Below are 26,773 nucleotides of genomic sequence, written 5' to 3' on the forward strand. Positions count from 1 at the left end.
GGGAGAGAGAGAGGGGGAGAGAGAGGGGAGAGAGAGAGGGGGAGAGAGAGAGAGGGAGAGAGGGAGAGAGAGAGAGGGAGAGAGAGAGGGAGAGAGAGAGGGAGAGAGGGAGAGAGAGAGAGAGAGAGAGAGAGGGAGAGAGAGAAAGGGAGAGAATGTTTTAAGGCATTTTTATTACTTACTGCAAAGTCAAAAGTTTACATACACGAATATTACTATGACTTTAAACAATTCTGGACTGTCCATATGATGATGTCATGTGTTTGGAAGCTTCTGATTTTGGTTTTATGGCAACATCTGAGTTAATCAGAGAAACACCTGTGGATGTATTTTAACACGCACCTGAAATACACTGCTTCTTTGTGTAGCATCATGGGAAAGTCTAAAGAAGTTAGCCAAGATATCAGGAAGAGAATTGTGGACTTGCACAAATCTGGCTCCTCCTTGAGTACAATTTCAAGATACCTGAAGGCGCCTCGTTCATCTGTACAAACAATTATACGCAAGTACAAACAAGATGGGAATGTCCAGCCATCATACCGCTCAGGAAGGAGACGGGTTCTATGTCCCAGAGATGAATATGCTTTGGTCCGACATGTGCATATCAACCCAAGGACAAAAGCAAATGTCATTGTGAAGATGATGACGGCAGCTGGTAAGATTGTGTCAATATCCACAGTGAGACAAGTACTGTATCAACATAGGCTGAAAGGCCACTCTGCCAGGAAGAACCCATTACTCCAAAAGAAACATAAAAAAGCCAGATTAATGTTTGCAAATTGTACACCGGAACAAAGACCTTAATTATTGGAGACATGTCCTGTGGTCTGATGAAACTAAAATTGAACTTTTTGGGCATAATAACCATCGCTACGCTTGGAGGAAAAAGGGTGAAGCTTGGAAGCCTAAGAACACCATCCCAACTGTGAAACACGGGGGTGGTAGCATCATGATGTGGGGTTGTTTTGCTGGCTGGACTGGTGCACTTCACAAACTAGATGGCATAATGAGAAAAGAAGATTATGTGGCAATACTGAAGCAACATCTCAAGGCATCTGCCAGGAAGTTAAAGCTTGGGTGGAAATGGGTCTTCCAAATGGACAATGACCTGAAGCATACTGCCAAAATGGTAAAGGATAACAAAGTCCATTTTTTTGGAGTGGCCATCACAAAGCCCTGATCTCAATCCTATTGAAAATTTATGGGCACAGTTGAAAAGGCAGGTGCGAGCAAGGCGACCTACAAACCTAGATCAGTTACACCAGTTTTGTCAGGAGGAATGGGCTCAAGTTCCGACAAACTATTGTGAGAAGCTTGTGGAAGGTTATCCCAAACGTTTGACCCAAATCATTCAGTTTAAGGGTAATGGTACCAAATACTAATGAAACTTCTGACAAACTTTTCACTTTGCAGTAAGTAATAAAAATGCCTTAAAACATTTCTCTCTCATTCTGGCATTTGTCAAATATTAAAAATTGTAGTAATCCTAAGTGACCTAAAACAGGAAAGGTTTATTCTGATTTAATGTCAGATATTGAGAAAAACATGCATATGTGTCTTTTTATATAGTATGTAAACTTCTGGTTTTAACTGTATACATTTTGGCTTCTACATAAACACCAGAATGAGTTAACAGTGAATCCATCAGTGAGCGTGGTTAAACCCTTATATATCCTCTCTTAAGCCTGCCATACACATTAGATGGCTTTCACACAAACAATGGTTTGGCCGATAGGACAGCTTGTCGGAGATGGCTGTGTTCACTAAGAGAGCCATTGCCGTGTGTAATGGCAGCTCAGAGATAATATTGGCAGTCCAAAATCAGACATGCTGGATCAATATTTCCCTCAACAATAAATTGCCTGGTGATCCCATACATATTAGATGGTCAGCTGAACAAGTTGATATCAGTGAATTTGGGCTACATTAGTCCAATATGGACTCTTTAAAGCCGATTTACGACCAAATCTAAGTTTAGCTCAAAACATCACCCATTACTCTAGCTGGCTGGCAAGTAGACAGTGACTTTAATCTACATACAGGAGCACAATGAAAAGTCTTACATAGACATGTCTATCTATGGTCACCACTGTAAGGTGCACAACTTACTGCCCCTATTACTGAGCACAGTGATGAACTGCTCCCATTATATCCCCACAAACAACACACAACCAGACAAAACTATTTTTGTTCTACTCCTGGCTGGCTCCTCCCTGAGATGCTGTAGGTGATTGACAGACATGTCAAATATCTGGAGCAGCACTGGCAAAAGCCGACTGGGGGCAGAGCCAGAATAGTCTCGTCTTTGGCTCTGGTCCCCAGCCAAACTTTAAAGGGAACCTGTCAGCAGGTTTTTCCCATATGAGGTAAGGCCAGTACCTGTAAGCCCTACAGCATTGTATAATGTGGCCTGCAAGACAAGAAAAACACCTTTTATTATACTCACCTACGGGGCAGTCCGGTCCGATAGGTGTCATTGGTCTGGATCCGGCACCTTCTCTCTTCTTGCAATTCCCTCCTTCTCTGTTTTCTGTCGATAACGCGTCCTACGTCATCCACACGGTGTCCAACACAGGGCAGAGTAAAGTAGTGCAGTGTGCATGTGCCGGCACTCTTTGACCTTTTCCTCCGCATGTGCACTGCAGTACTTTGCTCTGCCTTCAGCAAGGCAGGAAAAAGTACGCCTGCGCAGGAGCACGATGCTGGACACTGTGTGGATGATGTAGGACGAGTCATCCACAGGAAGCAAAAGGAGGATGGCGATAGCAAGAAGAGATGAGGCAGACCAGCGACGCCCATCGGAGCGGACCACCCCGTAGACAAATATAATATAAGGTGTTTTTCTGGTCTTGCAGACAGGATTGGAGGCATATATACAGTACAGACCAAAAGTTTGGACACACCTCATTTAAAGATTTTTCTGTATTTTCATGACTATGAAAATTGTACATTCAGACTGAAGGCATCAAAACTATGAATTAACACATGTGGAATTATATACTTAACAAAAAAGTGTGAAACAACTGAAAATATGTCTTATATTCTAGGTTCTTCAAAATAGCCACCTTTTGCTTTGATGACTGCTTTGCACACTCTTGGCATTCTCTTGATGAGCTTCAAGAGGTAGTCACCGGAAATGGTCTTCCAACAATCTTGAAGGAGTTCCCAGAGATGCTTAGCACTTGTTGGCCCTTTTGCCTTCACTATGCGGTCCAGCTCACCCCAAACCATCTCGATTGGGTTCAGGTCTGGTGACTGTGGAGGCCAGGTCATCTGGCGTAGCACCCCATCTCTCTCCTTCTTGGTCAAATAGCCCTTACACAGTCTGGAGGTGTGTTTGGGGTCATTGTCCTGTTGAAAAATAAATGATGGTCCAACTAAACGCAAACCGGATGGAATAGCATGCCGCTGCAAGATGCTGTGGTAGCCATGCTGGTTCAATATGCCTTCAATTTTGAATAAATCCCCAACAGTGTCACCAGCAAAGCACCCCCACACCATCACACCTCCTCCTCCATGCTTCACGGTGGGAAACAGGCATGTAGAGTCCATCCGTTCACCTTTTCTGCGTCGCACAAAGACACGGTGGTTGGAACCAAAGATCTCAAATTTGGACTCATCAGACCAAAGCACAGATTTCCACTGGTCTAATGTCCATTACTTGTGTTCTTTAGCCCAAACAAGTCTCTTCTGCTTGTTGCCTGTCCTTAGCAGTGGTTTCCTAGCAGCTATTTTACCATGAAGGCCTGCTGCACAAAGTCTCCTCTTAACAGTTGTTGTAGATGTGTCTGCTCCTAGAACTCTAATCTGAGCTGCTGTTAACCTGTGATTTCTGAGGCTGGTGACTCGGATAAACTTATCCTCATAAGCAGAGGTGACTCTTGGTCTTCCTTTCCTTGGGCAGTCCTCATGTGAGCCAGTTTCTTTGTAGCGATTGATGGTTTTTGCAACTGCACTTGGGGACACTTTCAAAGTTTTCCCAATTTTTCGCACTGACTGACCTTCATTTCTTAAAGTAATGATGGCCACTCGTTTTTCTTTACTTAGAATTTGTATTATGGCAAGAAAAAAGCAGCTAACAGTCTATTCAGTAGGACTATCAGTTGTGTATCCACCAGACTTCTGCACAACACAACTGATGGTCCCAACCCCATTTATAAGGCAAGAAATCCCACTTATTAAACCTGACAGGGCACACCTGTGAAGTGAAAACCATTTCCGGTGACTACCTCTTGAAGCTCATCAAGAGAATGCCAAGAGTGTGCAAAGCAGTCATCAAAGCAAAAGGTGGCTACTTTGAAGAACCTAGAATATAAGACATATTTTCAGTTGTTTCACACTTTTTTGTTAAGTATATAATTCCACATGTGTTAATTCATAGTTTTGATGCCTTCAGTGTGAATGTACAATTTTCATAGTCATGAAAATACAGAAAAATCTTTAAATGAGAAGGTGTGTCCAAACTTTTGGTCTGTACTGTACAGCATTATAGAATGCTGTATATTAGGGCTTACAGGTACTGGCCTTACCTCATATGGGAAAAACTTGGTGACAGGTTCCCTTTAAAGTATATGAGCTCAATGACTGGCTGCGGCGCTTTTGATGTCAAGTCAGGGCCATAGCCAATGAAGGAAGCCGTGATCAGCAGTGGAGACCCAGGGAAGACTAGTATAGCACAGTTTGTTGCTTTTTAGCAAACTTGGGCCGAACATTATCTGAAAAGGGGCAACCCCTTTAATACATTCCCATGGCCAGCAATAACTCAGATTTTTTTTTTTTTTTTTTTTTGTGGCAAGATAAAAAGTCTAGGTCTATAGCCCAGGTAGAGAGTCAAACAGCCAATTACCATGCAAATTTTACAACACATTACTCCCAGTTTTTGGCAAGAAGCACCCACATGAATTATACACCTAGATCCTACATTTTTGTTATGTTTCAAAAAAAATGGCTTTACTAACCATTGTACACCAGAACGGGCACTAATGTATCAGAACGTGAGCAAAGCAGGACATAGGCACAAAGAGGTACAAATCAAAGAGATGTTAAATATAACAAATATGAATTGTGAGGATTCTCTTGAAGTCCAAATAAATAGCTTTTTTTTACATTTCTAATTAAGTAGATTTGTGGAAACATTATGCTTAGCTGGTAATTTTAGTGAGTTATTAACATAGCTTGAAAAAAAGACATAGGTCCATCAAGTTCAACTCTTCTTGGCCAATTGTACATTAGCCATCACAAAATTATTTATAACACATAATTATTTACCTTTTGATCTTCTAGTTCCTGCTCCTTTAACAATCGCTCCAAGTCACTCATATCGTTATGTCTGAAGTACTTGATGTTGCTTCTTGATGCTTGAAGCCCCTTCTGAATAGCAAAGCATGCAGCTTCATCCCTGGGAACAGAAAGAAGGACACCACTTACAATAGCATAAGCTCCTTGGCTGTACTATGGTTCCCCAGACTTACAACACATTTAATGTGAAATATAGAACCACCCCCGTGTAAATTTCATCAGATCATTAATCAAGCCTCTTATAATCTATGAAAAACTGCTATAAACAATGCTAATTGTGATTCATGGTGATGTCAGAAACCGTATGTGGGTCAACCAAGTGCATGAAAAGCAGTGATCTGAAAACACAACAGATCCAACTTTGCACCTTGAACCTACACTTTGTCTATTCTAGTAAACTTTTATATTAAAGCTAGGGAATGTAAAGTTTTTTGGCAGCTTACAGCTTCCACCAGTTCACTTCTCTCCCTGCACTGGATCAGTATCAGTCTATATTAAAATATATTTGGGGGTTTAGAGTGAACGGATCTGCACACATGGTTTCAGTCATATATAAATAAAAATAATAACTTTGCCCCAGAGCGTCACAGCTGCACTCCAGTAATAAAAGGGCACGCTACAATGTAAGAAAGAAAAACAAGAGGCAAAGGACACGCTTCCATAGAAAACTGCAGACGCTGCAGCTCAGAACTACACACAAACTTCTCAACGCTCGAGAGGCAAAAAACATCAGTCTAGAAAAGCATGCTACCATCCCATAGCTGTGAACTAGGAGCACCAATAGCACCTGCATCTACCTCTAGAAAAAGGCCTGGGTGCCCCGCTGTCAGTGTAGACTTGGAGGGAATTTCCATTCATTTCTGAAGAAATTCTACCAGCAGAAAGCGATAAATTAAACACATTATAAATCCCTGATGGAAAAGCTGAACCAAAAACCCTTCATGTTACAGTCCCGCTCATCGTTATTGCCGCCCATGAAGTTTAAGTACATAATGTGGAATATCTCCTGAAAAAAATGAATCAAGTGAAACAGTTTTTTTGCATAGAGCATTTGTGTTAAATACAAAAGAGCAAATGATAAACAATAATTTAAAACTAAAAACAATGGGAGGGAAAAATATAGAAATCTAAACCTTGCTGTGTCACTGGTATTGGCACCCTTTGGGCTGCGTTCACACATTGCGTATTTTAAAAAGCGCGCGCGAAAATACGCAATGTGCCTTGTGTCTGCCAGCAAAGTGAATTGGAAATTCACTTTGCCGTTCAGACACGGTGTTATTTTACGTAGAGCGAAAGCGCAGCTGCGTAAAGAATTTACATGTCAATTCTTTACGCAGCTGCCTCCTGTGCTTTCTCCGATATTGTGCCCATTATAAGCGATGGAATTACGCAGCGTTGTTCATACACTGCGTAATTCCAGAGCTTTTTTATGGAGGCGCAGGAGAAACTATGGATACTCACCTATCCGATGGATGGGAGAGGCGTCCGCTCCGGTCCCGCGGCTTCCAGCATCTGCCGGAGAACCGTTCGGCTGACTGTAGCTTACCGGCTTGTAACCGGCTTCCGGTCAGCTGATTTACAAGCCGGTCACCTGACAGTCAGCTGATCGCTTCATGGCAGACGCTGGAAGCCGCGGGACCGGACCGGACGCCTCTCCCATCCATCGGATAGGTGAGTATCCATAGTTTTTTTCTTTTAAAGCAGTGTATGTACTGCAGCCAGAAGCTGTCTGTACGTACACTGCTAGGAGGACACTCACACACGACACATAGACACAGACAGGACACACAGACACATACATTACATTACATTACACATACAGACACATACATTACATTACATACAGGTGTCCATGCTCCTCACACTTCATTTCTCCTGCACCTGCGTAAAAAAACGCAGGAAAAAACGCAGTGTGTGAATGGAGGTGCAGTTTTTACCTGCGTAAAAAAAACGCAGGTAAAAACTGCAGGAAAATACGCGCGTGTGAAAAATACGCAATGTGTGAACGCAGCCTTACAGTTAGTATGGAAACACATTTTGACTCGCCTGTGGTAAATCACAAAAGAGATTTTCCTGTGATCGTCAGTGCCCATGTGACATGAATTAGCCAATGAATGATGACTTCAGTGTTTTAAAAAGCCACATGGTAGGCCCCGTTCCTTTGCCACAATGATGAAGACAAAGGAGCTGTCTGAGGACATCAGAACTGCCATTACCAAACAAGACTTCCAAAGGTTATAAGGCCATCTCCAAAGACCTTGGTATTCCAGGTTCAACAGTGCGCAATGTTATTAAGAAGCGTGTCAAGCATTGAACCGTCAAGAAACTCCCTGGACGTGGGGGAAAGAGGAAAATTGACAAGAGAGGTCTGCAAACATTGGTGCGAATGGTGGAAAAAAACAACACATCAAACATCCAAAGACCTGAAGGACAGACTGGAACAGTCTGGGGTCATGGTTTCAACAAGTACCATAAGCCGCACACTAAACCAAGCAGAGCTTTATGGGCGAAGGCCAGGGAAGAAACCATTGCTGAAGAAAAGACATAAAAAGGAATGACTAATCTTTGCCAAAGAGTACCTTGACAAACCACAATCCTTCTGGGAAAATGTTCTGTGGACAGATGAAACAAAAATAGAGCTATTTGGAAATGCAAAGCAACAGTTTGCTACAGACGGCGCAATGAAGCTTATAAGGAAATGAACACCTTACCATCAGATAGGCATGGTGGAGGAACCATAATGCTGTGGGGTTGCTTTGCTGCATCTGGTACTGGAGGCCTTGACCGTATCACAGGAATCATGAAATCAGAGAACGATCAAGAGATTTTAGAGCGAAATGTCCTATCCAGTGTAAGAAAACTTGGTTTGAGTCGAAGATCGAGGATCACACATCCAAAAGTTCACAGGAATGGTTGAAAAATCAAAATAGGACTGTTTTAAAATGGCCAGCAATGAGTCCTGACCTCAATCCCATTGAAAATCTTTGGGGTAAGCTGAAATCTGCCATTGGGAAAAAGAACCCTGAAAACATTCAAGAGCTTGAACAAACTGCAAAAGAAGAATGGAAGAAAATTCCTGCAGAGAAGTGCAAGAAGCTTATAGATGACTACAAGAAATGTTTGAAGGCTGTCTGCAATGCCAAAGGGTGGGCAACCAAGGATTAATTAGGGGTGCCTATCTTGGTGCACATGCTGTTTACTCGGTTTCTTCTTTGAAATTGCAACATGGAATTTGAAAAACAATGTTTTATTGTTGTATTACTTTGGACCACTAATTAAAAAATCCTGAGGATATAACTTTGGTACATTTCCATTTATTTCTGAAGATACTGTATAGTCTTTGAAAAAAATTAAGGGGTGCCAATAATGGTGAGCAGCACTGTATGTATAGTGCTTTTCACTTTATGCGCAAGATGGGCCAGTCAATTGGTGTCTGGGTTAGACCATTATCTCTGCACCCTTGTAGTCATGGGTATGAATCTGCTCTCCATTCTACTAATGATCCAATACTAACCTCCTCCAAAATCCAAAATATTTTTTTCTTTACCAAAAGGGAAGTGTGTATAATAGTAGCAAATTATGGAACAAAAGCAATATGACTTCACTTGGTTTGCTTGGAAGTAAACTGATGAGGAAGACAGAAGCCTTTGAATGATCCTTTAAGATGCATTAACTGTTGTTTGAGCAATAGTGATCTCTCCAAATGATTTAGCAACGAGGAAAATGTGGATTGAGTTACAAAGTGAAAATACAGGTTAGAACCGTTAGTCAGATCACCCATTGATACGGTTTCTCTCAGCAAGGTTTCCCTTCCTGGAAGCGGCATCATTACTAGAGCAGTAAACCCGTGTTACACAGAATATTAACATTAAGAAGTCACAGAGAAAATGACACAGGCTTAACCGCATTTACCATTCAGATCTGGGCAACTGATCATGCCCACTCTTTAAATATCTTCAAGGAATGTTCTCAAGATCTTAATTTGTTGTAATTAGTAAGATCCCATGAAAATGAAAAAGTTTGCAGTTAACTTACATTTTCTCCCTGCCGTCAATCGCCTGCAATTACAGTTTTTATCTTTTATGGTGTACAGCTCATTACCATTGAGCCTGACCTCCAGACCCTGGTCTGAGTGCGCAGTACATTCCAAGAGATAGGTTAACTCTTAACATACCAGCCACTTTTTACAATACGAAATACTGACGGTTGAATGTGTCACAGCAAAACTTGTGCTGAGCTTTATAGTTCTACTCATACTACAGTTCTACTTAAGAATCCTAGAATGGTAGAGTTGGAAGGGACCTCCTGGGTCATCTGGTCACCAGATGCCACTTAAGTAGGAGTGCCCTCCGTACTGCAAACCAGGAAGTAAGAAGACTGTAGGGCTATATTCCCAAGATGAGTTTTTGGTAAATTTTTTACACTGCGTATTTTCGAAAAAATGCAAGTAACCTATTTTACTTAATGGGTGCAGAAAATCTGCATCATCAAAAACTCACCAAAAGCACATTGTGGGCATACATACAGCCTAAGGAAAGACAACTTGAGAATACTCCTTTAATCCCCAAAAATGCCTAACTTTTAAGATCTGTGGACCCCCAGTGTTAATAATGACAAGGAGTCTTAAGTTTCCCTTGTCACACACAGAATTAGCCACATGAGCAGAACCACGAGAATTACTAGGATTTTCAGAAAAAAGTCAAGAGCTCACATGTAATAATCAAATCCACTGATGGCAAATTGATTCTACAATGTTCATATGTTAATCAAAAGCAGAAACGTCATGTTTGTTTTGCATACACTAGCATGCCTACAGATGCCAAATATATGTAAAAGGGCATAAAGACTAGTGTCTAACAAGAATCAGGTTTGCCACACTTGTCAGATGTCTTAAAAGCCATTTTAACCCCAAAATAATGTCAGTCAACAGAGCTAAATCGGAGAAAGAGTCGAACCTTGTTGTTTCGTCATCACTGTAACAATCCCAGTGATATACGCCACAAATAGGTAATTAAACAACCTGTGTAAAGAGCCATGCTACCTGACTACAGGTGTGCAGGGAGGTCATCTGAAACAATAGACCACAAAAACACCCACTGATTACAGTAGGAGAGCACAATTCAGCAGTGAGGAAGTGAGCACTTTTAGGCCATGTAATTCTTTGCATAAAGCCTTATGAAATGTCCAAGAACTAAACCAAGTACTTATGAAGTACTACTAACAGGACATTAAGATGTAGAAGTATGATAACAGTCCACAAATACTCTGTACTTACACAAACACTATGTCTCCCCGTTTTGAGTAAGCTGGAATAGCACTTGCAATGGTAGCAAATCCATAGGAATAAATGATTGCTTCTTCTGTCCTCATAAACTTTGCCAGTCTTTCTTCTAGTTCCAAATGTACATCTGCAAGAAAGTTTGTGAAGGAGTTAAGTAGTGTGGTCAGCCACTTCCACAGAAAAATGTGGCAGACATATGTAGATCCTCCATAAAGCAACCTAAACTAAAGACGTCTGAAGAAGTAGTGGTAGCTTTGAAATGGGTTTGTATGGAATCTCCACATTTTGTCAAGAGCACACATTGTTCTTTAAACTTGGAGCATTGATGTCCCAGAAAACTGCACGAGAGTTTTCATGGTCCCCCCACTACCATCTACAAGAAGGATATGCTACAAACATTCTGAATTGAAAATACCGCTTTAAATAAACAATGTTCCAAAATTAACACTTTATGGAGAGCCGCACCCCTCTGGCTCTTGGTAGCAACCAATAGATCCAAGGAGCGACACAGATCATAATGTTTGACATATCTCTAGAATAGCTTGGTAATACAGCATCCAATGGATCACTACTAGAGAGTAGTGAACCAATTTAGAGGACTGTGGTACAGCAGTCACATCAGTAGTCAGCGACCAGCAGAGGGGAGCACTGCGAACCACCTCCTACTTTCTGGAGTGTTCAGCACCATTTCTAATTTGTAGGCCCAGAGCGATGTCATGTGTGGGTCAGACCACAACGAAGAGGTCGTGGTGGACCTGCAAATCAGAAGAGGCGCTCGGGATTCTGTCAAGTAGAAGGAGGTGCGCATAGCTCCCATCCAGGGGGCACCGAATATTGATGTAGCAGCTACACTAGGGTCCTACGAATCAATTCGCTCATCGCTAATCACTACTACGGGAAAATAAATAAATTGTGACAAAGTAGGAATTGCCGTTATTCCCTGTAGTAGAAGATACTAAATATAATAATCTATAAATACGATGTCTCCACTGTTCAGAATAATAGGAAAAGGCTGCCCTCTAATGGCCACTCGAGGTATCACAGACAAGTAAAGCAAAGAAACCAATGGAAAAAGGACATAATAAATAATTGTGATAAATGCAAACAAACATAGTTGTGTTCAGCACAATGCCAGAAAGTGGCTTCTTGAAGATGACAACCTCTGTCATAGGCCCTAAGTAGCACATGGGCATCACAGATGTGGATTTGTCCTTCTGCAATGCAAGAGTGCAATAAGTAGGCAGAGCAGGTACGTGCAGCAAGGTCCTGATATTCAACTGGTGCTGATTTTGCATTGGAGCCCAAAAGCTGCTTATACTGACCATATAAATGTAGCGTTTTACTCCCACAAGTAATGGACTTACCAAATGTACCATAAAACCCTCTTGGACCACATGTTCCAACACCATACTTTCTAAGTGACGCCAATGCTGCACTCTGAAAATAACACAAGAATGCTGCATTCATTATCAACCCTTACATACAGAAATAGTCACATATTTTCTGTATTGATTCTGTAAATGGAAGTGGTTAGGGGCAGGGTTATACAGAGCAGATTTTATTGAAACAACAAGCATCTCAGTGATCAGGGTCTCTGCACCTATATTATGCTGCTCCCAGATTATGTGGCAAAAACCTGCTGACAAACTCCATTTAAAGTGAGTATATTATTTTTTTATTAATTGAATCAGGCTAGTGATACATATTTTTTTTTATCTATTTTTACCAGATTCATAGTTTTTACATTTTGATGACATTTTGTACAGACATTTTCTGTGCACCCTAATTGGGGCAGCCAATCTCTAATCAGCATTTAGTGACATGCTTTACACCAGTCATTTAGATTATTGCAATCAACAGGATCTGTCTTGGACTTCTATAGGAGATTTTTCTGATCTGTGCGGGAGGGCAACGAGCTGTAGACATTACCTTCTCCATCGTGAATGATGTGATTCTGTGTCATCTATCCATATGGTTTTATTCTATAATCATGACGATAAGGAGATGACTACTGAGAGGTGACCACTACAGAAAAGTAATATCAGCCGAATATTAAAGGAAATTTCACAGCTTGCCCAGCTCTCCCAAACTACCACAATGTATTTATTGCTTTGTGTACACCCTTTGGTGGCAATGTGCTAATTAGTGGGTGATTATTTGTAGGAGTGCTAAGTTCCCCACACTAGGCTGTGTGCCCACTATGCGTTTTTTAAGCATTTCCGCAGTGGCAATTCCGCTCCAGAAATGCTTAAAAAACGCTTGGTAGAAGGTCTGCCATGTTCCCCAATGATAATCCGCATGTGCTGTGCACATGCTGCGGAAATTTCCGCTGCGGATAATCATGGCGGAAAAATCCACAGCACTACCAATTATTTTGCGGAATCGCGGCCATTGACTTGCATTGAACCGCATGGAATCCGCATCACTGCATCTGTACATGCGGATTTCATGCGTTCCAATGTGCGGATGGTACCCGGTTGTGGAGGACAGGAGACTCTCCTCCGGACCCGGGTACCATAGTACCTGTAAAAAAAAAAAGAATAAAATAAAAAATATGCATTATACTTACTTTCTGAAGGCCCCCGGTGTCCTTGTCTCGGCTTGCAGGCAGCTTGCGTAGACTAAAAGGACCTGCGGTGACGTCATTTAGACATGTGACGGGTCACGCGACCGCTGACGTCGGCAGGTCCTTTAGTCTACCGCGAGCTGCCGGCAAGCCAAGACAAGGACACCGGGGGCCATCAGAAGGTAAGTATATATTTATTTTTTACCATTCTCTCGGGTCACACTATATAAATCCATGCCGGTTGCATGGATTTATATAGTGTGACCAAGTTGTCAAGCACTTTCCAAGTGATGCTAAAATCGCCTGGAAAGCGCTTGTCAACCCGCATGCAGAAATGCAAGTGAAGAACACTTCACACCAGCTTGTCCCTGGCAGGAAAACGCATGTATAATCCGCATGCACAATCCGCATGCGTTTTTTTCTGCCAGGGAGATGCAGAAACGCTCAGGAAAAAATCCAGAGAAGTTCTGCATCGTGGGCACATAGCCTAATCGTCCCACTAAGCATATTATGACACCCCTGTGGGCATGAGTAACAGAATTTGCAAAACCAGAATCACCACCGGCTCTCTTCAAATCTTTGCCTACCTGGTAATGCTCTCTAAAGTGGGCATACACACCCCAGACTTATCGGCGAATTGCGCATTTCCAGGGAGACGCGGTAACGTAGGACTCAACCAACCATTATGGGTGTACACACCTTGGCTTCATCGGTGTACTGCACATGTCCAAAAAGGCATTAGTGGCAAAGGTTTCAGCCACTCATATTTGCGGGCCGAGTCCTACATCACCGCTACTTCCCTGGGCATGCAGAGGGTGGCGATTAAGCCAGGGTCCATACACCCATAATGGCTGGTTGAGTCCTACATCACCGCTACTTCCCTGGGCATGCACCGTGCGTCAATAAATCCATGGTCCATACAACAATAACAGCTGGTTGAGTCCTATATCACCACTACTTCCCTGGACATGCACAGTGAGCAGATGAAGCTATGGTCCATACACCCATTATGGCTGGTTGAGTCCTACATCACCACTGCTTTCCTGGGCATGCAGAAGGTGCCGATTAAGCCAGGGTGCGTACACTCATAATGTCTGGCTGAGTGTTGTCAACGCTGTCTCACTGGACATGTGCAGTGCACCAATATATCTGGGTGTGTACACCCAGCTTGCAGAGTAGAATTGCAATATTTTCGCAATTTCTTTTAAATATAGATTAAAACATCTCTTTTTTGAATACATTAAAACTTAAATTTAAACAACTGGTAATTTTGCCACAACACATTCCCTTCAAGAACCGTTCCACATTGCGCTGAATGGAAGATTTCCAAGTACAAGGGGGCACAGGACACAGACTTCCACCATCTCCTGATATTCTTTAAGTGAGATGACAGAAAACATTTAAAACGGAATTTCTCACCAGGTTTTTGCCAATTAAAGAGCAGAACAGTGATTTCATCAAAACTTCAGTAAGGAGCCCAGTAAATGAAAAACCGTTGAAATCAGGGTCTCTATCCCTACATCATACCGCTCTTAGAAGGGGTAGCAAAATCTTCCCCTTAAAATGTGAATCTTCCTCAAAGGGAGTTTTCATTACATTTTAACTGAATTTTGTTTGGCCCAGTGATGGGTGACAATATAAAGAAGAAAAAAAATAGTGCTCCCCTCTATGAGGAGCCTTGCTCCTGTGCTGGAATCAACATCCAGCGGGGGAAATCACGTGAAGGCTGCAGCCATGTCATTCCGCCGCTCACCATCAGTCGATTGCTGCAGCAGTCACGTACCACACCCCCCGTCGGATTTTGATGCCAAGAATCAGGTCAGTCGCGGAGGGGAAGTGGTGACTGAGATCAGGAGAGCTGATATTGGATGTTGAAACCTCATAGGACACATGGAAGGAAGATCTCAGTGTCAGTCAATATTAACAAAAGAACAATTTGTATGAGATTTTGCAGCATTTACTGTGCGATGGGAGTACAGGAATAATATTACTATACTCAAGTCATATTTACACACAGATCGAGCACAACAGAGATGGTTACCAACCTTAACTCTATCGTTATCAAGAAGGCCAAGAAAATTAAATGATGAAAAATTAATACATTCTTTCCCATTGACCACAATCTTGTGGCTTGGAGGGCTGCAAGACAAAAATACATATCAAAATGAGATATCATATAAGCTCCAAATTAAAAGCACCTGGAAGCCTAAAATAAAAATAGAATACACCCAATTCAGAACGAAAGAACACATTCCAGACAAATTATGTAAACCTAGCTGTCAATTCTGATAATTTATAGGGGTTTTCTATCCCTGAATATTTCATATAGTAAGCTTGACCAGTGAAACCAATCACACCTGTGACGCAGTAACATGCCCGTCTGGCCGGAAGGGGAATCACGGAGACCTGGGCAGCACCGGAAGAGAAGCAGTAGGGGCATCTGGAAGAAGATTAGGGTTTGTGTTTTCATTTTTTCCTCTCCTTTTCTAAATAGCCATAACCTTTTATTTTTTTTGCTGACAAAAAAAGTTGTAGTTTTGAATGACCCCATTCATCTTAACATATAAAGTAAGAGAAAATGACAAAAAAAAAAATTGCAGAATGGTGATCTAGCCGCAATTTTGACATTTTTTGTTTAATTTCTAGAGCAAAAAAGAAAAACTGAAATCAGCTCAGTGGTGTAGGAAATCTATAAATATGGGGGCGGTGCAAGGAAGTTACAGGCCGGGTCGTGGGCAATGGGAGCTATGAGAAAAAGGAGGGAAATAAAATCCAGCAACCACGGAAAAAAGTTTAGGAAAAAAAAAAAACATTTATTATTTGGTACGTTAAAACCAGGGAAATTTATAAAAACACATGAAAAAAAGAGCAGCTCAAAACGCGCAGACCCGGGGTATTTTTTCATGCCTCTGGTTTTAACGTGCCAAATAAATGTGATGTTTTATTATTATTTTATTTTTTTTTTTTACTTCTTTCTGCAGTTGCTGGATTTTTCCCTACTATTTTTCTTATTTATAGAGCGTTAATTGTGAAATAAAAATGACCCAATGACAAGTTTCTTCAAGTCAATACAGTTACAGTGTTAAGTAACATGCATAGTTCAGGTTTGTTTTTTTTACTATTTCAACGGTTTAAAAAAAAAAGTCTGAACTTCGCAAAAAAATAAATAAATAAATTTGTTAGGACGTCATTTTCAGAGACCCATAACTTTTTTCTTATTCCCCATCAATGCAGCTATGAGATTGTTTTCTGTGTGGCGAGCTGGTGTTTTTATTTATAGCATTTTAGAGGACATATGATAGATTTTTGTTTTTTGCTTTTTTTTGTTGGAGGCACAGCAACAAATTTTGGAGTTAACATTTTTTTATTCTTTACGGCATTTAACACTGATTAAACTTTTTTTTAGATTTTGATAATATCAGACTTTTACAGGCGTTGCGATACCAAATACAGTGGATGTTAAAATGTCTACACATTCCTGTTTTTGTCATGTAAAAGAATCATACCAAGCGCTTTCTCCACTGGTAAGGTCACCTTCAATCAGTACAATTTAACTGAAAAATAAATTGAAATCTTTTGGGGTGGAAGAAGAAAAATACAGAATTAAAATAATGTGGTTGCCCAAATAAATATGCACACCCCTAGTCCACGTTCACATGTTCAGTATTTGTAAGCGAAAATCAGGTAAGGAACAATCAGAGGTAAAGTATAATAGAAACACCTCACCACTTCTGCATTTATCACCCACTACTGATTTTGGTTTACAAATACTGGTGTAAAATACTGACCAAATACTGCACGTGTGAACATTATACTAATACTTAATTGAAGTACCCTTTGAATTTATGGCAACATTCATTCTTTGTCCATTCATTTCTGAATTTGTCAGACTGTAAGGGCATCTCCTGTGTACAGAGCACTCTTCAGGTCAACCCATTGATTGTCAATTGGATTCAGATTTAAGCTCTGACTGGGCCATTCCAAAATTATGATCTTCTGGCGATGCCATTCTTTTGCTGATTAAGAGGTATTCTTAAGGTGAAGTTCTTCATCTGTTTTAGCAGAAATCAGGTTTTGTTGCAAAATTAGCTGATATTTGGAACTGTTCATAATTCCCTCCACCTTGACTAAAGCCCCAGTTCCAACTGCCGAAAAAAAAACTACCCAAAGCAAAATGCTGCTTCACCATGCTTCGCTGTAGGTATGGTATTCTTTTGGTGATGAGCAGTGTTGTCTTTGCATCAAACATACCTTTTGGAATTATGTCCAAAAAGATCAACCTTGGTTTCATGAGACCATAACACGCTTTCTCACATGCTTTTGTCAAACTTGATGTAGGTTTTTGGCAAAATGTAGCTGGGCTTGGATGATTTCCTTTGTAAGAAAAGGCTTCCATCTTGCCACCCTACCCCACAGGCCAGACATATGAATAATACAGGAGGTTGCAGTACTTGTCAAATTCCTGTAGCTCCTTTGATGTTGCTGTAGGCCTCTTTGCAGCCTCCAGAATAAATTTTCTTCTTGTCTTTTCATCCAATTTCAAGGGATGTCTGGTTAAAGATAATGTCACTGAGCCAAATTTAAAGGAAACCTGTCAGCAAGTTTTTGCTAGGTGATCCGAGGACAGCAGGAGTTAAAGACTGAGACAAATATTTCAGGAATGTGTCACTTTTTAGGTTGTGTAATACAATGAATGTTTTATCACTGGGAGATTGCTCACATGAGCTGTAGTCCAGGCAGTGATAATGTTCCAGACAGGTCCCTCCTCTGATAAGCAGCCCATTGTCAATATACAATGTACACAGAAAGCTGTCATGTGGGCAAGATTAGCTTTTGAGCTCCACCACAACTAAAAACTTTGATTGTGGCACAACTGCTGCACCCAGTAAACTAAGTGATACATTGCTGTAATCAGGGTCTCTTTTCCTATTATTATGGTGCGCTCAGATGAGGTAGAAAAAAAAACTGGTAACAGATTCCCTTTAACCCCTTTAGGCTGTGTGCCCACGACGCATTTTTAATGCGTTTCTGCAGCTGCAGAAACGCATTAAAAATGCATGGTAGAAGGGCAGCAATGTTCCCCAATGATAATCCGCATGTGCTGTGCAGATGCTGCGGAAATTTCCGCTGCGGATTATCATTGCGGAAAAAAAACGCAGCACTACCAATTATTTTGCGGAAATGCGGTGTTTTTTGCCGCCATTGACTTGCATTAGAACGCGCCAATTCCGCAAGACTGCATCTGTACTTGCGTTATTGGCGCGTTCTAATGTGCGGATGGTACCCGGGTGTAGAGGAGAGGAGAGTCTCATCCACACCCAGGTACCATTAAAAAATCTGTAAAAAAAAAAAAAAAGAATAAAACAAAAAAATAAATGTATATTTACCTTCTGTCGGCCCGCGCTGCGCTCCTACTTGCTTCCCAGCACTTTGCAGTGGATTGAAGGACCTGCGCTGACGTCAGAGTCATGTGACGGGTCACGCGACGCTGACGTCGGCAGGTCTTTCAATCCACCGCTGCCGGCACCGAGCGAAGCAAGCCAGCGCGGGCCATCGGAGGGTAAATTTATTTTTTTTATTTTTAACCACTCTCTCGGGTCACACTATATAAATCCATGCAGTTTGCATGGATTTATATAGTGTGAACTAGTTGTCACAAGCACTTTCCAAGTGTTGCTAATCGCGTGGAAAGCGCTTGTCAATCCACATGCGGAAATGTCAGTGAATAACGCTCCATTTCCGCATGTCCCTGGCAGGAAAACGCATGTACAATCCGCATGTACAATCCGCATGCGTTTTTTCCTGTCAGGGAGATGCAGAAACGCTCAGGAAAAAATCCGGAGCATTTCTGCATCGTGGGCACATAGCCTTACCCCCAAGGGTGGTTTTTGCATGTTAATGACCAGGCCAATTTTTACAATTCTGACCACTGTCACTTTATGAGGTAATTACTCTGGAACGCTTCAACGGATTCTGAGATTGTTTTTTCGTGACAAATTGTAATTCATGATAGTGGTAAAAGTTCTTCGATATGTCTTGCGTTTAATTGTGAAGAAAATCGGAAATTTGGCCAAAATCTTGAAAATTTCGCAATTTTCAAACTTTGAATTTTTATGTCCTTAAATCAGAGAGATATATCACACAAAATAATTAATAAATAACATTTCCCACATGTCTACTTCACATCAGCACAATTTTGGAACCAAATTTTTTTTTGTTTTACGAAGTTAAGGGTTAAAAGTTGACCAGTGATTTCTCATTTTTCCAACAAAATTTACAAAACCATTTTTTAGGGACCACGTCATATTCTAAGTGACTTTGAGGGGCCTTTATGACAGAAAATACCCAACAGTGACACCATTCTAAAAACTGAACCCCTCAAGGTGCTCAAAACCACATTCAAGAAGTTTATTAACCCTTCAGGTGCTTCACAGGAATTTTTGGAATGTGGAAGAAAAAAAAAGGATTTCTTTTTTTTTTCCCACAAAAATATTACCTTTGCAAAAATAACAAAAATTGGGGTAACAGGAAAAAATGGACCCCAAAATTTGTTGTGCAATTTCTCTTGAGCACGCCAATACCCCATATGTGGGGACAAACCACTGTTTGGGAACATGGCAGGGTTCGGAAAGGAAGGGGCACCATTTGACTTTTTGAATGGAAAATTTGCTTGAATAATTAGCGGACGCCATGTTGCGTTTGAAGAGCCCCTGATGTACCTAAACAGTGGAAATCCCCCACAAGTGACACCATTTTGGAAACGAAACCCCTCAGGGAACTTATCTAGATGTGTGGTGAGGACCCTGAACTCCCAGGTGCTTCACAGAAGTTTATAACATGGAGCCGTGAAAATAAAAAAAATGAAAAATTCTAACTTTTTCCACAAAAATGATGTTTTAGCCACAAATTTTTTATTTTCAAAATGGTAAGAGGAGAAAATAGACCCCAAAAACTGTTGTGCAATTTCTCCTGGGTATGCAGATACCCCATATGTGGGGAAAATACACTGTTTGGGCGCACGGCAGAGTTCAGACGGGAAGGAGCACTGTGTGACTGTTTGAACGCAAAATTGCCGGGAATTGAGAGCGGACGCCATGTCGCGTTTGGAGAGCCCCTGATGCGCCTAAATAGTGGAAACCCTCCACAAGTGACCCCATTTTGGAAACTAGACCCCTCAAGGAATTTATCAAGGGGTATAGTGAACATTTTGAACCCAGAGGTACGACACAAATTGATAACATTAGATCATCATATTGAATAAGTTGTCATTAGTCTTGAGCGCAAGTGCTCACCATTTGAATTTGCATCGGGTACTTAGGTATGCACCAAGTATCGCGGGTGCTCGAGTGACATGCTCGAGTCCCTGCCCCGCATGTTTCACGGTTGTTAGACACCCAAAAAAAATGCGGGGATCGCTCGTGCATGACAGGCAATCCCCGCGAGGTTTTTTTGGCCGCAAAGCATATGGGGCGGAAACTCAAGCATGTCACTCGAGCACTCACGATACTTGGTGCATGCTTAAGAAGCGAGCACTTGCGCTCAACACTAATCGCCATATCATCGTCATTTTTTTACTTTACTTTTGAAAAAAAAATCACAACCCTAACCCTAGCGTTTACTTTTTACGCCTTTCCTCGTGCGGTATAAGTGATGAGATTACTTTATTCTTCGGGTCGGTGCGATTACAGCGATGCCAGATTCATATGGGGTTTTTATGATTGACAGCTGTCACACACTAGAAGACGCTTTTTTTTTGCAAAGACTAGTTTTTGGATCGCCATATTTTGAGAGCTATAATTGTTCCATATTTCGGCCGACAGAGTCATGTCACGGCTTGTTTTTTACGGGGAAGGGGACATTTTTATTGGTACCATTTTCAAGAACGTGACTTCTTTTATCACTTTCTATTCCGATTTTTGGGAGGCAGAATAAACAAAAACCAACATGTCAGGAATTGTTTTTTGGGCATTTTTTTTATACCATTCTGCTGTGTTAAGATTGATATGGTAGCTTTATTCTTCGGGTCAGTACATTTACAGCGGTATCACATTTATATCTTTTTTATGCTTTGTCGCTTTTACACAATAAAAGCTATTTTAAAGAAAAAAAAAAAATTTTGGCATCGTTTTATATTTCTGAGAGCTATAACTTATTTTTCGGCTGATGGAGCTGTATGGCGGCTTGTTTTTTGAGGGACAAGATGACGTTTTCAGCGGTACCATTTTTATTTACATTTCTCTTTTTGATCGCGTTTTATTCCATTTTTGTTTGGTGGTATGATGATAAAGCATCGTTTTTCGCTTCGTTTTTTTTCTTTTTTACCGTGTTCACTAAAGGGGTTAACTAGTGGGGAAGTTTTATAGGTCAGGTCATTCCCGACGCGGCGATACCAAATATGTGTACTTTTATTGTTTTGTTTTTTTTCAGTACAATACTTGTTCATGGGTACAATATATTTTTATTTTTTGGGGATTATTTTTTACCATTTTTTTTTTTTTTTAATATATATATTTTTAACAACCCCCCCCCCCCCCAAACACGCACACACACACACACACACACACACACACACACACACACACACACACACACACACACTTTCTGATACTTTTTTAACTTTAACACTCTTTATCCCACTATGGGATTTTCATTTTTTTCACCCAGATCAATTGCATAGCATTGAAATGCTGCAGCAGCATCTCTATGCTTTGCAGGCGGCAGCCCTGCACACAAGTTAGTTAGACCGCGCACGGAGCACGGTCTACCTAACAACTTCCTGCTGTCTGGTGACCCAGATATCGTTATGACGACAACGGGTCACCATGACAACCACCGGGACCCCACACAGACAGCGCGGGACGCCGGAGAGAAGGTAAATATCGGCGATTACCTCCCCTTGCCACTGGAATGCTGCGATCAACTTCGATCGCAGAATTTTGGGGGTTAATGTGCCGGGAGCAGTGCGGGACGCTCCTGGCACATAGTATCGGGTGTCAGCTGTGACTATCAGCTGGCACCCAGCGGCGATCGCACCGCATTCTGCGTAATAGTACGTCCCTGGCCCAATAGGCCCAGGGCACAATGACGTACTATTACCACAAATGTCAGAAAGGGGTTAAGTCACTTCTTGATAACAGTCTTCACGGTGTTCCATGGTATATCTAATGCCTAAGAAATAATTTTGTACCATTCTCCCACCTGATTTCAACAATGAGATTCCTTTGCTGTGTTGTAAGCAGTTGAAGGACCATGGCTTTTGCAGTAAAATACAGCTAAGAAAATGTCTTGAAAATCCTAATACTACCCCTAATCTTTACATTGGATTAATCAGAATCACTGTTCAGTGTAATTGATGGCAGCTGTGTATTGACTACTATTTAAAGGGAACCTGCCATGTAAAAATGCTATTAAACTGCAGATATGGGGTTAATCGGCAGGTTAATAGCATTCTGAAGAGAGCCAGCACCGAGAGCCCTGCTGTCGCAAGGAAACAAACTTTATTCCTGCCGACTGCCTCGGGCTTTCAGTCATATGGGTGGGCCGGCATTGCTTCAGTAACCGCTCAGTGCATAGTGAGCGGTGACTGTAACCTCGCCCCTGGCACTGACTGACAGCTGACTCCAACGCCAACTGGCTAATTCTGAACACAACCACATCTCCAATTATAAAAGGGTGCTAACACTAAAGAAACCACATTATTTTAGTTTTAGTTTCCCCTCAAAAATTAGTTCAGTTTGTTTCTCAATGGATCTGTACAGATTAAGGGTGACATTAAAGTGGAAAAAGTTCCGAAATGATTCTTCTTGGTATGATTTTTTTTAATATGACAAAAAAAACTGGCATTTTATCAGGAGTGTGCAAACTTCTTAAATGCACTGTAAGTTTATTTTTTTATTTTCTACATTTCTTCATTTTGAACCAGGAAAAAGGAAGGGGGGCAATTTTTTTTTTTTTTATTTTAAACTTTTCACTTTATGTCTTGAGTTTCCTTAGTGGATTTGAACCTGCGAATTCCTTAGGGGACTTGAACCTCGAACTGGCTCAATAAGACGGGTTTCACATCATGTCCTTGTCACAAGTCAGTGGCTCCTTTGGGGCTTTCATATTTAGTCCTGAAAAACTGAATTCTGGCGTATCCTCCGACTGAGCCCTTGACTTTATTGAAGCAGATGCAGTACCCGATTTTTTTCAAGCAGGCACAAAAATATGGTCGACTGCGTTTTTTGTGCCCGTTCCAAAAAAGCAGATAATGCCGAAAACTAGCACAAAGTGACCTGTCAGCTTTATTAAATGGAACCTGTCACCAGAAAAAAACGCTATTAACCTGCAGGTTAATAGCATTATTAACGCGCCCCACGGCCACACTTAGCTGAACACTGTTGGGAGAAAATGAACTTTATTCCCCTGGCAGCGTTTGGCTTCCAGTCACGGGGGGGGTGACGGTGGCACGGGTTCAATTACCGCTCTGACCATACAGAGCGGCGGCTGTAATTGCGTCCCCGGCCCCAATGCAGAGCCAGTGTCAGTCAGGGCCGGGGATGCAATTACAGATGCCACTCTCCGTACATAGAGCGGTGACCGAACCCACGCCGGTGCCGCCCCCATGACCAATTGCTGAACGTTGCTGAGGAAAGAAAGTTAATTTTCTCCAGACAGCGTTCAGCTAAGTGTGGGTGCCGGGCAGTTTAGTAACGCTATTGACCTGCAGATTAACCACATATGTGCAGGCTAATAGCGTTTTTTCTGGTAACAGGTTCCCTTCAAAGACAATGAGCCATTGGTAGATCAGCCCAAATCTCATTTTTCAAGACTAAAAGGCAAAATCCCTGACGTGTAGAAAAAATTTACCCAAGTATTGGTGCTTAAGAATTAGAATTAGATTATATCACTGGAATTTAACCACGCCAACACATAAGAGCTGGGAAGTCGAGCCCTGTGACCAGACAAACTTTTCTGGTAATTAAGACCAGGATGGTAAAGAATGCCCACTCCCAAACACCACCCTCAGTTTTGTGTGTGTGTAACTAAAATATTAAATAACAAAGTGGGAGACGAAGATCTAGTAGTCCCACCGATCGGCTGCTATCTGTTTACAGCAGCCCGCTACCTGAGCAATGTTCAGAGTGGAACACCGCAGCTCCGAACTTTGCTTTGTGGCCGCTGCTGAGTATTGGAGTTTATGATCTATAGAAATGCAGTGGATAATCCAGGTGAACTCTGCATCCACATACTATACATTGTCATGAGTCATTTATGTCACATACTGTGGGGATGCCATAAATCCTTAACACACAAGGACGTACATCTTTAACATATGAATTCCAATAGTAGAAAAATGAGGTTTCATCAGGCGCTGTCAGCTGGTTTTATTAGGCTATGTGCCCACGATGCAGAAATGCTCCGGATTTTACCTGAGCGTTTCTGCATCTCCCTGGCAGAAAAAAACGCATGCGGATTGTACATGCGTTTTTCCTGCCAAATACATGCGGATGTGAAGCGTTCTTCACTTGCATTTCTGCATGCAGGTTGACAAGCGCTTTCCAAGCGATTTTAGCTTCACTTGGAAAGTGCTTGACAACTTGGTCACACTATGTAAATCCATGCAACCGGCATGGATTTAAATAGTGTGACCGTAAAAGAATGGTAAAAAATAAAAATTAAATATTATACTTACCTTCTGATGGCCCCCGGTGTCCTTATCCGATCCGTCCGGTGTGCCCGGTGGTCTAAAAGGACCTTCCATGACGTCATTTAGTCATGTGATGGTTCATGCGACAGATGTCACATGACTAAATGACATCATGGCAGGTCCTTTTAGACCATCGCGAGCTGCCGAGGACACCAGACGGATCACTATGAAGACCGCGGGCCATCAGAAGGCAAGTATAATGTATATTTTTTTATTTTAATCTTTTTTTACAGGTACTATGGTACTCGGGTCTGGATGAGAGTCTCCTCTTCTCCAAACCCGGGTACCATCCGCACATTGAAACGCATGTGCACATGTAGTGATGCGGATATTAAGCGATTCAATGCAAATCAATGGCGGCGAAAACGCCGCAATTCCGCAAAATAATTGGTAGTGCTGCGGATTTTTCCACAATGATAATCCGAAGTGGAAATTTCCACAGCATGTGCACAGCACATGCGGATTATCATTGGGGAACATGGCAGGCCTTCTACCAAGCGCTTTTTAAGCGTTTCTGCAGCGGAATTGCCCCTGCGGAAACGCTTAAACGCATAGTGGGCACACAGCCTTAGAACTAGCTATTGAGCCCGTTCTACGCCCGGGTGGCGAGCATTTTTATTGGTGTATGGTCTACCGTGCTGGTATGTGCTGCCCCCATCCTGGTATTTGTGCTGCCCAATCCTGTTCCCCCATCCTGTTCTGTGCTGCCCTCACCCCCAATCCTGGTATGCATGGCACCCCATCCCTCATCCTGGTATGCATGGCACCCCATCCCTCATCCTGGTATGCATGGCCCCCTCATCATAAATTTGATATACATGGCACCCCTCATCCCAATCCTGGTATGTATGGCACCCCTCATCCCCCAATCCTGGTATGTATGGTACCCAATCCCTCGTCCTGGTATGGCATGGCTTCCTCATCCCCAATCCTAGTATGCATGGTACACCTCATCCCCAATCCTGGTATGCATGGTCCCCCTCATCCAGGTAAGCATGGCACCCCATCCCTCATCCTGGTATGCATAGGACCCCGCATCCCTCATCCTGGTACGTATGGTACCCCTCATCCCAATTCTGGTATGTATGGCCTCCTCATCCCTCAATCCTGGTATGCATGGCACTCCATCCCTCATCCTGGTATGCAAGGTACCCCTCATCCTGGTATGCATGGCACCCCATCCCTTATCCTGGTATGCATGGTACCCCATCCCTTATCCTGGTATGCATGGTACCCCATCCTTTATCCTGGTATGCATGGTACCCCATCCCTTATCCTGGTATGCATGGTACCCCATCCTTTATCCTGGTATGCATGGTACCCCATCACTCATCCTGGTATGCATGGCACCCCATCTCTTATCCTGGTATGCATGGTACCCCATCCCTTATCCTGGTATGCATGGTACCCCATCCTTTATCCTGGTATGCATGGTACCCCATCCCTTATCCTGGTATGTATGGTACCCCTCATCCCCCAATCCTGGTATGCATGGCACCCCTCATCCTGGTATGCATGGCATCCCATCCATCATCCTGCTATGCATGGTACCCCGCATTCCTGTCCTGGTATGCATAGTACTCCTCATCCCCAATGCTGGTATGCATGGCACCTCCCCTCACCCCCCAATGCTGGTATGCGTGGCACCCCCTCGCCCCCCCAATCCTGGTATGCGTGGCACCCCCTCGCCCCCCCAATCCTGGTATGCGTGGCACCCCCTCGCCCCCCCAATCCTGGCATGCGTGGCACCCCCTCTCCCCCAATCCTGGTATGTGTGGTACCCCTCACCCCTTTCACGCTGCACACATACAAAAAAAAAAACCCACTTATACTCGCCCTTCTTTTTTGTGCTCCTGCACTGCTGTGTTCTGTTCTGCCGGAGGCCGGGGGAGGAGTGTGGCGCCGGAGTGTGGCGCGTGCCCCGCGTCATTTTGCTGAA

General features: G+C 42.4%; 1 protein-coding gene across 1 annotated transcript in view; it reads right to left on the minus strand.

Annotated features, from left to right (window-relative positions):
* Positions 1-26,773, minus strand: part of SPTLC1 (serine palmitoyltransferase long chain base subunit 1) — a 78,567-nt gene that overhangs the window by 37,973 nt on the left and 13,821 nt on the right. Inside the window, exons 4-7 of the mRNA XM_073671022.1 lie at positions 15,191-15,284; positions 11,944-12,016; positions 10,574-10,706; positions 5,269-5,398 (exon numbers count right to left, since the gene is read on the minus strand). Of these exons, the coding sequence (XP_073527123.1) occupies positions 5,269-5,398; positions 10,574-10,706; positions 11,944-12,016; positions 15,191-15,284 (430 nt within the window). The remainder of the gene's footprint in view (positions 1-5,268; positions 5,399-10,573; positions 10,707-11,943; positions 12,017-15,190; positions 15,285-26,773) is intronic.

Source organism: Phyllobates terribilis, unplaced genomic scaffold (genome assembly GCF_046119375.1).
Source record: "Phyllobates terribilis strain yellow unplaced genomic scaffold, ASM4611937v1 Scaffold_1__5_contigs__length_1240528914, whole genome shotgun sequence".
In the NCBI taxonomy this organism is placed as follows: domain Eukaryota; kingdom Metazoa; phylum Chordata; class Amphibia; order Anura; family Dendrobatidae; genus Phyllobates; species Phyllobates terribilis.